This window comes from Arctopsyche grandis, chromosome 2 (genome assembly GCF_051622035.1).
Source record: "Arctopsyche grandis isolate Sample6627 chromosome 2, ASM5162203v2, whole genome shotgun sequence".
In the NCBI taxonomy this organism is placed as follows: domain Eukaryota; kingdom Metazoa; phylum Arthropoda; class Insecta; order Trichoptera; family Hydropsychidae; genus Arctopsyche; species Arctopsyche grandis.
Window position 1 is genome coordinate 30,762,962 of NC_135356.1, and position 14,837 is coordinate 30,777,798.

General features: G+C 35.3%; 1 protein-coding gene and 1 long non-coding RNA gene across 3 annotated transcripts in view; both read right to left on the bottom strand.

Moving 5' to 3' along the window:
* LOC143921118 (uncharacterized) overlaps positions 1-14,837 on the bottom strand; it is a 607,092-nt gene that overhangs the window by 423,013 nt on the left and 169,242 nt on the right. The gene's annotated exons all lie outside the window — the stretch shown is intronic.
* LOC143922170 (uncharacterized) lies at positions 9,217-14,461 on the bottom strand. 2 transcript variants are annotated; one of them, XM_077445398.1, is made up of 4 exons: positions 13,037-14,461; positions 12,279-12,329; positions 11,788-11,860; positions 9,217-11,429 (listed from the first exon to the last, which is right to left on the bottom strand). In XM_077445398.1, exon 4 carries the CDS (start codon positions 11,412-11,414, stop codon positions 10,623-10,625), a length of 792 nt encoding a protein of 263 aa, XP_077301524.1. In that variant the 5' UTR covers positions 11,415-11,429; positions 11,788-11,860; positions 12,279-12,329; positions 13,037-14,461; the 3' UTR covers positions 9,217-10,622. The 2 variants fall into 2 exon arrangements, with proteins under 2 accessions (XP_077301524.1, XP_077301529.1); XM_077445403.1 differs by having other exon boundaries at positions 13,007-13,107.

The following is a 14,837-nucleotide window of genomic DNA, read 5'->3' on the forward strand; positions in this document are numbered from 1 at the left end:
CAATTTTGTAACTTGATTTCATTTCTTAAATCAAAATCAGATGAAGATGAAGCATATTATGATTTGAAGTTGCACGAGCAGTGGACAATCTACTTCAAAAGTGTTAAAAACATTGAATGTTTCTCAGAACTGCTCAAGATCTGCGAGTTTTATTTTTGTATAAGCGCACATAACGCAAATGTGGGAAGAGTTTTTTCACTGATTAATACTCAGTGGAGCAAAGAGAGGAATAGACTAAGTGTGCAGTCAGTTAAATCTTTAATTCTTGAAAAAAACATGACATGTGAAGATTTTTATCATTATTTGTTAAAAAACCAAGAACTTCTTTCCAAAATTGGCAGCTCAGCTAAATATGATTAAAATAAAGTAAAATAATATAAAAATTCGTTTAATTTCTGAATGTCCTCCTTTTTTACAGAAAATCCTCCTTTTTAGACCCATCTGCCCTCCTTTATCAAATTATCATCTGGCAACCCTAGCACACACTAGACCTCGCAATATTGGACAGGTTAACTCGCCAGTTAATGACCTCAACGAATGATCATAATAAACAAAATCCGGTTTTCCTCCGTGGTAGCAAAAGCTACAATATTTCATATTTAGCCATGGACTTCTAATCGGTAACTTAAATTAATATAAATCGGCTTAAAATCGTTTGGACGAAATTTTATGTGCCGAAAAATATTGGTCGCGATAGTTAGTTTCCCTTACTCCTGCCATCGTGGATTTGCGGTGGGGGAATTGAGAATTTGCGCAAAATTGTCTTTGAAAGAAAACGCAGAATCCCTCTGCTCCGGCTAATTGTCACATCGCAGTCACAGTCTGAAATCAATTCAGCACGAACATGAAACGTCAAGGTAAAAATGATGGATGAACGAAAAGCATCGAGCTGGACTCACCTGTGACTCTTCACCGGTGGAGATTTTAACCTTGAAATGTTGGGTTTCCAACCCAGCCCTATTCCAAGCCGGTCAACGTCCTTGTTCGTGTGTTTCCTTTAATCGCTAAGCTCCGGCTACTGGAACGAATGATTCGAATGACGATTGGAATTGGATTGGATTTGAAGGGTTTCAACGACAATTCTCTGGACAAGGTCAACAGCCTGGCTGTCCGAACGAAGCTAAGCTCTCTCGAGAGAGCTTATGAAAGTGGGGTGCGGTCGTAAGACTCAAATATTCGTCCAGGTTTTCGAAATATGCACATCAAAATCATCGTTCATCACATGATCGAGTTTTTATCTGGCATCACAACTACTCGAGTGCATATGTACATAGGTACTCTGTATTTATTATCTCACTTTAGATATTCTATTGAACTATTTCAATATAGCATTGCCAGTTTTTAAATCCACAACTATTCAAAACTAGTGGTGTGCCCGCTTATTTCAACGGGCGGTTTCGGAAAGGAATTGATACACGAATTAAAATACAGTTATACAAATGTATATATGGTATATATAAATGTACGTAGATATTAATAGTAAAATGTTGAGCTAGCGTATTACACGCTCGCCGATCCAACCCGTTCGAAATGATGAATGAATGTGTGTGTGTCTTCGTTGAGGTTTGTATGTGTGTACGCTTCGGTGCAGCGCTATTTTTTTATAATAAAGCTATGAATGTCGATAAAAAATATTTTGGGGGGGTGGGGGGGTGTCCCCTTCGGTGGTCCGAAAATTATGGCAGCCCTAGTCTAGAGGCCAGAATTAATTTTCTGAAACTGGTCAACTCCTTGGGCAGTTGCTTAGATGCCACTGACCACAACCATTCTACAGATAATTCTTTTTTATATTACATTTTATACCAGGAAGGCCTTACTGGTAAACCCCAATGTGCCTTTCTGGCCAATTACAAACAATACAGCATTTTTTATTATAAAAGTCGCTGAAATACTCACAAATTAACGAGACATCTATGAGTTGTACATACATTTTATTTTACATTAATCATACTCAAATAGTGGTGACATAGTAGGTAGGAAGGATTTTTAGTTAATTTTTAATCGGGTACCGTTTCCACAATGAAATCACAGAAAATTGGCAAACTCTGATAGGAAACGATCGACGTGGAGCACAAATATCTAGGTCTGACCAGCAGCACTAGAAGTAGCGGGTCGACTGAGCCTAGATGGTAATTGTAATTTTTAATATAATTTAAGTTAAATTTTTTAGATAAATAAATTAGTTTGGCAGAAAAAAATTTTTCATTGAACTACGAATTTTTTTTCCCAAAATCACTAATTTACAAGAATGTAGATAATTTCAAAATATATATTTATACTCAAGGGTATTTAACATTTTCTTTTACAGAAGCACCCATTTTATGTATGTTCATAAGATCACTTGACTCGCGAAATTTGGCCAGTATTCATGAAAACGAAATTTGAATTTCGTCATCGAAGGAATAGGCCGACATTTAGATGCAGTTTGGGCCAAAAAACGTCGAATCGCGAGCGTGGTCAGTCGGTAGCTATCCGTCCGAAGAGATTGACGTGTTCTTCCGCTGACTCGTCTTGCAAAAGAGATCCAACCCACGTCTCCGGTGAGTACAAACTTCACGCCTACCCTCGAACTTATGGCTTCCAATCCGGCTTAAACCGAAACCGAAAAGCCGACTTTTTGAGCATTTTTTAAATAACAGAAAACCGGCTTTTTGGCTTGATCAACCGGCTTTTTAAGGTTTTCTTTATTAAATGTTTTTTTCTCGAAATTAACAACTCTAGGGGGCGAAGGCTCCGGGGGGCACCGGGCGCGAAAGCACCCGTGGGGCCGCCGGATTCTGGCATACATATAATTCTGAAAGAGGCTTAGTATATATGTTTGTTTGTTCGTGACAGTCAATTAAATAAAAAAAACAAATGAGTATTCAAATAAATTTATATAAAATAAAACTATTCAAATAAATTTTATAAAATGTTTACTATTAGATTAGTCATGTTTAAGCGGTTTATATTACAAATACCGAGCGAAACAGGGTAAAACCACTAGTATAATATATATTTACATTTTTTTTTTCATATAAAAATTTTAAACTTAAAAAAAATCTTAATTTTCTAAAACCGGTGAAAGCCGGCTAACCGGCTTTTTATTTGTAAAAAAACCGAAAACCGACTTTTTCTTTCGGGCGATTTTTTGGAACCGCTACCTCGAACTATTACGTATATTTTTTAATTGCACAAAATTTGTGCAGTTTGCGAGTAGTTTCAGATCAGTAACAGCTTCGCCTCAATTCCTACTTTCATTTCAGGTTTCGTTGTGTGAAGACCATGAGTTCCACATCTAGCTCAACCTCCACCCGCACCCCATCCCCCACCTCCAGTCGCACCCCCAGCCCAACCCCCACTCCATCCCCCACCTTCAGCTTCGATTCCACCCCAAGACCCACCCCCAGCAGCACTCCCAGCCCCCGCCTCACTCCCATCCCATCCCCCAACCTCAGCCCAATCCGTACTCCATCTCCCACCTCCAGCTTCTACTTCATTCCAAGCCCCACCCCCAGGCCAACCCGCACTCCATCCCCCACCTTCAGCCTCCACTCCACCCTGAGCCCCACCGCCAACCAAGATAATGAAAACACTGTGGTAAAAGAAGAAAACCTGGAGCCAGTGGCCAGTTCTTCAGCCGTGAACAACGAAACCCTACAAGAGAATATAGACGATAAAAAGGATAGAGATGAAGACCACATCGTACCCATTCGCAGGTTGGAATTCTTCGGCAATTTGCTTTACCGGCACTTATGTACAATTCGTTTCAAATAGTCATTAAATATTTTGAAACTCTATAACACTACAGGTAGATTTGTTTCTTTATTTATAGGACGAGATCTCACTCGATGGAAGATTCACTCTCGTCCACTTCCGAGGACTATAATGAAGAATCTTTCGATATAAAAGATACAGGGTTGTTGGATTGGTGGTCCTCGGACGAATTTTAAACTTGCATAAAATCAGAAAAAGCAGAAAAACGGATCCAGAAAAAGGTCAAGGAAGGGGCTAAGGTGTTATGAAAATAATAAACTGTTACTATTTGTGTGGGGTGGGGGGGTGGCTTTAGGGGGCTAGATTTAAATGGGACTATCCACGTTGTTTTAAGTGTTATTATGAATTCGAATTAAAATACTAAACCAACGAAAATAGAATATGTATTGAAATTATTTAGAACACTGTAAGGTATATGAATAGGTACATAATATTATATAAATACATCGATTTTTCACAGAAAAAAATGTTAACTCGCAAATATATTTTGTTTTGTGGTTTGTCTTGCTTTGAAAGATATTTACAAAACTCGTTTATCCTTTAAAATGATTTAACTATTAATTTTATTGATAAAAATATAAATAGTTAAAATTCGTATACTCATTATACATAATACACCCCCCACAAATTTTGCCCCCCCCCCATGGGAAAAACTGAAATAACGCCCCTGCCTATATAATAATAAACATGATATATACCTATATATATTTTTTTTTATGAATTGTGCATATGTATTAATTTTTGTTTAGTTTGTTCCTTTTGTGTTATATTTTTTTGACCATTGTGGCGCATTAGGAATTCATGTAATGCCACGATGGTCTAAACTTTAAAAATAAAATCAATAAAATAAAATATACATATATCTATGCTTGTGTTTTTTAAAGAGAAAACTATTCTGGTGTAAAAATCTTTTCAAAACAGTAGGACTAGGCTAAAATTTTCCATTTCGTATCCGAATGATTTTTCAAGCTAATAACGATTGTAACGCGACGTTCTCCCGAGTGTCCCTTCAGTTGGTAGCGGTAGTAATCTTTAGGTTGGCACCAGTTACTTTACCGCGCCAAACACCATACCCCTCTCGAGAAGTATCGAGACGCGCTCTCTCGACAGCCAGCCACCGACCGGGACGGACCTACCTCCAGCATCTCCGCCGAGCGTCTTCAGAGACGCCCAGAGATCGCCATCTTGTGTCCACACGAGGCAGTACGGAGTTTGTATCCTGCCTCCCCCCTCCCGCTGCTGTGACCCGACCGCAGAGCCAGCTTCCGGAGCCAGGAAGCTGTTATCAACGCAGACGACTTGCAGTCAGGAACCTCCCCGACTATATACACATATATAACTATCCCAAGGTTATTCCACGTTTCCACCTAACTCGACTCTTGGAAGAATAACGACGTATCACGCCCTCTGCATAAAGACGCGCGTAAATCCGTTCATTACACGATGATATTATTTCCCATACATTAGTAGGAGATGAAATAAAATTAAAAACAGTTTGTAAGGTTCCAAAAAGAGAACTCAAAACAAAAGTATTAAAAGTAAAACATGCATAACGATGCCTCGAACAAAATACATATCTAATTGAAAAATAAAAAATGGATATTTCAAAAACACATCGAATTCAACTTAAATTAAAAATGTTTTATTAAAAAATGAAATAGGTGAGCTCCCATTTGCCATGGCCTCGCTACGGTGATGTTTGAAACCTATAAAACAGGTGTTTATCATTTTTTCGCATTGATCGTTTGTTTAGAGCTCCTTTAAAACGATTTTGATATACAATTCCATCCAACGGATATTGCTATTTGTTCTGGCGAATTTACTTGTGACATGAAAAATTTAATTAAATTAAATAAGTTGTAATATGAAAAATTACAATTTTAAATGAAATTAATGAATAATAATATTTAAATTCGTCCAAGGTGGGTGACTGGCACCCCCCTTGGATCCGCCAGTGACTCCTAGGGTATAAATAAGAAAGTTTAAACAGACATATCTACTTACATACATTTTTGTATTTGTTGCGGTAAGAGAAAAGTATGATCCATCGGACTTTTGCTAAGATAACAACAGAAATTGCTATGTATTTGTTCTGGCGAATGTACTTCAGATTTTTATACTGTCCATTTTTTTTTATTAACACTGGCATTTAATATTTAATTTTTTACCATTAAAAACTCCTTAATAATACATATCTATCTATCAGTTCCACTTATGGGGCACCGCCTTATGGGGCGCAGCTATATGGGGCGCTGTCTTATGGGGCGCAGCCTTAGGGGCGCTGCCTTATGGGGCGCCGCCTTATGGGGCGCCGCCTTATGGGGCGCCGCCTTATGGAGCTTAGCCGCATGGGGCCCCAAAGGGGGCGCAGCCTCGTGGGCCCCATGGGGCCCCAAAAGGGGCGTAGCCCCATGGGGCCCCGAAAGGGGGCGCAGAGGGGCGCAGCCTCATTGGGCCCCGAAGGGGGCGCAGGGGGGCGCAGCCTCATGGGGCGTAGCCTTATGGGGCGCAGTCTTATGGGGCGCAGCCTTATGGGGCGCCGCCTTATGGGGCGCCGCCTTATGGGGCGCCGCCTTATGGAGCTTAGCCGCATGGGGCCCCGAAGGGGGCGCAGGGGGGCGCAGCCTCATGGGGCGAAGCTCCATGGGGCGCAGCCTTATGAGGCGAAGCCCTAAACGGCAACTGATCATGGGGGCGAAGCCCTTGATGGCATTTAATCATGGGGGCGCGGAGGGGCGAAGCCCTAATAGGCATTAACTAAGGGGGGCGAAGCCCTAGACGGCATTCAATCATGGGGGCGCGGAGGGGCGAAGCCCTAAAAGGCAACTGATCATGGGGGCGAAGCCTTAGACGGCATTTAATCATGGGGTTGTGGAGGGGCGAATCCCTAAAAGGCAACTGATCATGGGGGCGAAGCCCTAAATGGCAATTGCTCATGGGGGCGTGGAGGGGCGAAGCCCTAGAAGGCAAAGGCACAGGGGGGCGCCGAGGGCGAAGCCCTAGAAGGCAAAAAAAAATTTGATTTTTTTTTTTTGATTTTTTTAAATTTTTTTTTTATTTTTTATTTTTTTTAATTAAATTAGCTTAGTCATGTTTAAGTGGTTTATATTATAAACACTGAGCGAAGCCGGGTAATACAGCTAGTACACTATAAAATATAAAAGAGAACTCTTAGCTATACATGGAAAAAAACGAAATGCAAATATGTCGAACAACGAGAGGGATAAAATATTTTGAGTGATTGAACGTGTGAAAACGTACGGCTATCGTATGTATGTACATATGTATATTGTCCGGTTAGATGCCACGTCACTAAAACAGCTGTATCTCTGAAAATAACTTTAATTTTTAAAAACCTCTTAAGGACATATTTTTAAAGGTTTAAGCTTTGAAAATATGAAATAAAAAAAAAATCAATATTTTCAAATTTCTAAACTAGAATACCCCCTTAAAAGGAGATCTCGAATTTACATTTTATTTTATCTAATTTGCACCTATGTATGTATGTACATACATATGTAAAGCTGCGTTCAATTTTATTTGTAAAAAATTAATTATTTATATTATTAAATTAATTATCACTAGAGGTCGGAATCTGAAGGGGCCGGAAACGTGCCGCCTATTGTTCCATTGTTGTAAATCCTTTGTAAAAAAGGTTCGGCAAACCTTTAACAATGCATTTACAATTTTTGAACAATAAACAGCCCCTTCAGATTCCGGGCTCTAATTATCACTCTTAAATAATTCTGAAACGTAAATAAAAAAAAATTGATGAACAGGAGAGAGGGTAGAAATAAAATAAAAAATGAGAAATTAATGAGAAACGAGAAAATCAGACTAATCCATACACACATTAATGAATGTACATTAAAAAACATGATTTATTTTTAGAGTCGCTAAATGAAATTTTAGAAAGGCACTAATAGGTATGCTCATCGATTGTGGTGCTAGCGTCAATTCAATTGTCATTTGACAGATGTCATCGTTCACATAACCTCAAAATGTCATTCGGCAATAGGTAATTAGCACTTGTTTTGATTCGGTTCATATCATTTTCTTGCACGCTACAATCTAAAACCACTTCGCAATATATTTGAATCTTTGTGTATATTTTATCTCTATTATATTTACGTATGTACATATACGAAAATTTTGGTATAAAGATATCAATGAAAAGATACAAAATTGAGGTTTCGATACAATTCTAAAATACTTTAGTATTTGTATGCTATTTAGATCTCTTACTTTTCAATCAAACTTCTATCTATGTATGTCCGTGTATACAACTTTTTTAATATCAACAGGAATTCCAGTACAGAGATTTCATACAAATTCAAATTGAATTTGTATAATTTTTTGTAAAGGAGAAAAATAACCATTCAGGCACAATTTTAGAGCATTGTGACGATTATGTGACGTTAGTTTTAATTAGATGTATTTTTATATTTCAGTGAAGTTTATGATGTAGTAATTGATGGCGGACCGGCTGGTCTCACCAAGCTTTATGAAAATGGGTAGGAAGCTTTGCCGTTGGAGTCCGGCAATCCGATAGACGGATGAGCAAACAGCTTGCCACTTGGAGACGCTATTACAGATCTCGGAGCTGAATGGTTATTATAAATTGTTATTTATATTGATATGCATTTATTTACTTTACAATATAGTCTTTATTGTCAAATGGCTAGGTGTCACGGTGAAGAAAATAATGTCATATTTGAAATGGTCAATGATAATAACCATGTCGAGACTTCCGGGATGGCCGGATTGAACGATGATTCCACTGGGAGTTAATTATTCAATGAAATATCGGAAAAGATGAGCTTACTGTGTTATGATATGACCAGGGTTGCCAGACGTCCCCATTTGAGTGGGAGTTCAACAGACAAATCCCGAGTCCCGCACTGCCTCTGAAAATCCTGACTTCTTAAAACAAAATGTAATTCTTGTAATTGTATCCAAAATATTTTATTAACTGTGATTCCTGTGGATTATTAAGTAACTATTTTTTATATGTTCTCTTCTACATATATATATATATATATATATATATATATATATATATATATATATATATATATATATATATATATATATATATATATATATATATATATATATATATATATATATATATATATATATGTGTGTATGTACTTATTTATATACATTATAATTTAATTAAAAATATTTTTTCCTTTATATCTTCATTAATTCGTAAGCTTCTTTGTTTTTCATTGTTCGAAATAGTGAATGTTCCGATCTGTGATTTTGGAAATCTGGCAACCTAGGATATAGCGTATGAGGAATTGGAAAGAGTAGCCACTGATTCCGAATCACTCGGTGATAACTGAACAGTCGTGTGACTGGCTTGAAGGGACCTCCAATCTAGATTATGTACTTCCAAGATATTTCTGCATCAAAATTTTACTGTGTCAAAGTAAATAGCAACAAAGAACTCTACCTATAATTAATTTATTTCTATTTCTCGTTTTATAATTATGTATATCTCTATTCCTAACTAAACTTAATTTACAATCCAAATAAATGCCCAAATACTTAATATTATCTACTACTTCTACCACTCTCCCATCCATAATCACATCACTCACAACTTTTTATTATTCATCCACATCATCTTAGTCTTACTTAAGTTCACTTTCAGTTTATTCTCACATAACCAATCACTTAAATACCGTAATTCCCTAAACATCATCACCTACAATATAAACTAACGTATCATCCGCAAACATATGAAGGTTTAAGGTTTGCCGAACCTTTTCTACAAAGCATTTACAACAATTGAACAATGAGCGGCACCTTGGCTATCCGTACTCTGATAATAATTTTTGAACTGGGATAACCAATCTTTTTTTATTCAAAGAAATTTTTAATTAGCGGAAAATATCTAAAAATATTACCATCGTCTTTATGTTATAAATGATTGCAAAATTTACAACATGATAATTTTTGGACAGGAGTAGCCAGCATTTTCATACACTAAATTTCCAAAATGAGAATAAAATCTTAAAAATTTTTTAGCCTCTTTATGCTATACATACATCAATGATTGTAAAATAACAGTACAGTAATTTTTCAGACAAGACAACTTTTTTTTATACAACAAAATTTTTAAAGTGACTCCGACACATCAAGATTCCTAAAATATGACAAACATCGCTCTCCATTTACGATAAACTGTATGAGGTTGTGGGTGAAGATGCGAAATACTTCCAAAGAGCTATCGGATTTGCTGATGTAATTCACAAAATCAGACAACACGGGTTGGAAATTTTCAAAACAACTATCATTCCCTTCTATGGACATTGCATCATCGAGTAAGTATAACCATATGCGTCGGTCTTCTGGTATACTTGCAAATTCAACATTAAATATACGAAGGCTAACTTTTAAATTTAATAATTTCCTCAAATTTTCTTGAGTAACGTTGCGTTTACTCAAAACGTTTTTAGACGTTAAAAATTTAAAAGTGTATTCATAAGTTTTGATTGCACCTTCACTGAAAAACGTAATCAATTGAAAGAGGAAGCGACACTGTCTTTCCATGGACAAATCTAAGGAACAAGGGGATTCCCAGTTTATAGTAGAATTTGTTTGTATGATATTCAAAGTATCTTCAACAGATGTTTTTGTAATACTGCTTATGGTTTCGATAAGCTCGGTGAAGCTTTTAAAAATGTAATAAGTAACTGAATTGAACATTGGTGCCATTTTTCTATAAGAAACGTATTTCGTAGCGGCTTCAACTTTTTCGATGAAAAGGGCTTGAAACAGGTTTAAAATTTTAGAAAAACATTTATTGTCAGAGACAGATGCAAGATCTGACATCATTTTCATGTCATTTTTTGTTATAAATCGAAGCTGCTCTGCTGATAGATCGTTGAAATTGTCGAAAAAAATGCTTGTATAGTTCTTTTATGGTGTTCTAGTCCTTCATCAATGATTTTTGTCACTTCTTCGGCAAGATTGAAATCCTCAATTTCGGCAATTTCTATATTTGGTAGTGTGTCATTTCTTTTTACAATAGACTGTAATATATTCAAGAATGTTCTTGCAATGTCTTTGATTTCCTCTGAAAGATATTTATTTTCGACGAGTTTATTCATAATCACAGCATTCTTAAATAGCACATCTACTTCATTTATTTTTCCAATTTCAGTATATATTTGTAAAATGTCATCATTGACAGCGCTATCATCACCAATCTTATGGCAAATGTCACTGATAAGTGAGATAAAATCTTTATAGCAATGTTTCTTTTTATTCATTAAACCATCTTTACAAATTTCCGTTATTTTAATTTTGTTAAATAAAAGCTCACATATGATACGGTTATCCAAAAAGCTATTTTTCACATATAAACCAGTTGTATCTGAAATTTCTACATCAGCAATAAAATCTTCATGATCTATTATAAACAAATATCCTGGAGTTTGGTTTCTGATGTAAAACGTCTTTTCATCGGTGAACGTAGTATTAAATTGACAGGATAATACTTTTGTTAAATTGTTTCCCTGCCACTCTCCCTCGATGTATTGTTTTCCATCTTCGCTGAACACCGTTTTTCTCGTCACCTCGATTCGACTATCATTCTGGAATCCTTCCCGTCCATCTTCATTATGAATTTCAAAAACTGCCATCTTTTTTTTGGATCGCTGAAATTTAAAAATAATAAATTAAAATTAAAAATACTATAATTAAAAATATTTGAATTTAAAACACTACATCTAAAAATATTATAATTTAAAATTTCAAAATCAAAAATATTATATTTAAAACATTATAATAAACAATACTATAATAAAAAATATTAAAATAAAAAATACTATGATTAATGTACCATAATAAAAAAATACTGTAATTAATTATACTATAATTAATTAAAAAAAATAATACCACCCTCTCACCCATACAAGATTATTATGAAAAAGAGAACTTCAATATGTCGAAAATTTGGTTTTTCTTAAATATTTCAATATTAACATGTCGATATTATGAATATAATTGTCTTACCTGAATTTTGATCCCAATCCAGATTTTGTGATTTTTTTCTGATGCTACGAGTTATCGTAAAATAACCGTCTATCTGAAAATTCATATTAAAGTAAAAATATTAATCATCCTAGTTGATTGTGTGTAAAACACGTGAAAACTTCAATTAAAATTAAAAATACTGTATGTATACTAGATAAGTAATATACCTACTATAATTAAAAATATTTAAAAATTTAAAATACTACATCTAAAAGTAATATAATTTGAAATATTATACTTAAAAATTTCAATATTAAAACAAGTGAAACTAAGAAAAACCTTTAAAATACTATGATTAATAATACTATAATAAAAAATAATGTAATTAATAATACTATAATAATTTGAAAAAATATTATATAAAATAATACCAAGATTTTTATGAAATGGAGAAATTCATTATGACGAAATGCTTTTTTGTTAAATATTTCAATATTAACATGTCGTAATTATGAACATAATTGTCTTACCTCAATTTTGATCCCAATCTGGATATTTTGACTTGTTTTCTGATGATCTATCTGAAAATTTATATAATAAATAAAAATATTAATATTCTTAGTTTATTGTATTTAAAAGACATGTTTATTTTTGGAAAAAATTATACTCTCGATAGTTTATACCGGGGCAGCCAAACCTTTTTATAATTCGGCTGCCCTGGTATAAAGCTAATATTTTCGTCCAACTATTATATATCGCAATCTACCAACATACATATGTATATAAAGGGGGGGGGGGGATATGTTTTATATAACGTTAACAAATACATAATGCTTATGAAAAAATAACAATTTTAAAAATAAGCATGGTTTATGCTACAACAGATCGTTGACACTCCTCAGATTTGGAAATATTTTTGGGATTTACAATGAAAGAGATATTCACTACAGGTCAAGATTTTTATCGTTCAAAGAATTTCGTGTATCCGATTTTATAATATTCATATTTAATAATCTATTGTTCTATTAGAAAAACAGATTCGGCCAAATATGTACGTAGACTCGTAGAGCCCTAACAACAGATCGATTTTTGTGTCGCGTTCGTTAAGATTGGATATTAATCTACATATATGTATATATGTATATATGCACATATGCACATCGATATGATACATCATTCATTTATCTGAAACATATGCACAACGAATATGTCGGTTGTGTTTCAGATATTTTCGGGTAACATTTATCAACATACGTACATTTTAAGAATGGAGAAAAGATCGACTTACAATCAAGCCGCGGACGACTGGTTGGCAGCCCTAGTCGATTTAACGATTTCTGCACCGCACCGAATGCGTATGAAGTGACGTCACAAGCGATGGTGTTACCCTGTGTAGCAAGTCGGGAAGTTACCCTTTCCCAACCCAACGTTTCTCGCTTCCCGACTAAAAAAACTAATATTAAACAAACTAAATCTTAATAAATTCATTTGGTGTCACCCCCCTCCCCCGAAGGATGGTGACACCCTGGTGCGGTCTGCAACTTCCCCCATGCGATGTCACTGCTCCATATTGGAATATACACTGGAACTGGAATATATTGGAATACACCATATTTATATCAGGAATATCAGCAGCCTTGAGCTCCATGTGCAAATAATGTTTTCTTAAAATATCGTAGAAGGCTTTCGCCTTCATTCGGTATCCGACAGAAAGTATGCGAATGATGGTTGAAAATAGTTGAATCAAATCAGTCTGAATTGAATATTCAAACTTACACCATCTCGTGGTCTTCATAGAAGAGATTTGTTACAAATTAGACGATTTTCAATTTTTCATTAATTGTTCTGAGGAGCTTTATCATGTTTTATGGAGCTGAGGAGAAAGAGAAGCTTCTTAATTTTTATACAGGGTGCTTTTAGAGGTCATTACACTTACCATAATACATAATTGGTAATGAACCAATTGTCGCGTGTACATTTTGGCAGTGAACCAATTGTAGGGTACATTGTGTCGTTTAACCTTTTGGAATTGGACCAATTGTCGCGTCACCCCATAATACAAAGCCTTACAGTTTTCTGCAAAGATAATCTGCATTTTTTACTTTTGTAAAATGATTTTAAAATCTCATAACTATACCCTCGTAAGCGTAACGCAATTATTAACGTTACTAACCTCATTTTTTTGTTTTCTGTTATTCTAGTATGTATTTATCTGAGGTACCCATCAGTATGGCTCAGTGATTGCGTTTATGTTTAGCACCAAGAGAATATTGGGTTCAGTGGCGTAACTACCGCGCCCGCAGACCCCGCAATGCGGGGGGCGCCATGAAGCGCGCCTTTTTCACGGATTTTTTAATTTGTTCCGTAATTTTTTTAAAAACTTATCTTATTTTTCAGCCTATCTGTACTATATGTGTATGTACATACATTAACCAGCAGCATAGCTCGGACGTTAAGCTTCTGCTTACCGTCAAGAAGGTGCCGGGTTCAATCCCTGAATGAAAATGAATTTTTCAGAGTATGCTGTTGGTCAGACCTGGACTTGTGACTCCAGGTTGATCGTTTCCTATCAGAGTTTGCCAATTTTCTCTGATTTCATTGTTGAAACGGTTCCCGGAAAAAAAAATTGGCTAAAAATCCTTCCTACCTACTATGTCACCATTATTTGAAATTTGATTGATGTACAATAAAAATTTATGTACAATTCATAGATGTCTCGTTAATTTGCGAGTTTTTTCAGTGTCTCGCAATTCAACGACTTATAATAAAAATGCTGCATTTGTATTTGTAATTGGCCAGGAAGGCGCATTGGGATTTACCTGTAAGGCCTTCCTGGTATATATGTAAAATAAAAATAATAAAAAATAATTAACATATTTTGAATTTATCCTCATTGTGTAATTGATCTATGCCAATAGGGCTAGAAGACTGCCGTCTTTTTTCCATCTTTTGAACGCCAGTGCCACTTCAACCTATTAGCTGAGAATTCTCTTATTCTTGTATATATTTTTTGGGTCTGATCTTAAGTCGAAAGATCAAAAAAAAGGGTGCATGGTAAACGGTACATACTCAATTAATTTGCGCGAGCA

Coding starts and splice junctions, on each gene's coding strand:
- LOC143922170 (XM_077445398.1), bottom strand. CDS start 11,414: ATGGCAGTTTTTGAAATTCATAATGAAGATGGACGGGAAGGATTCCAG.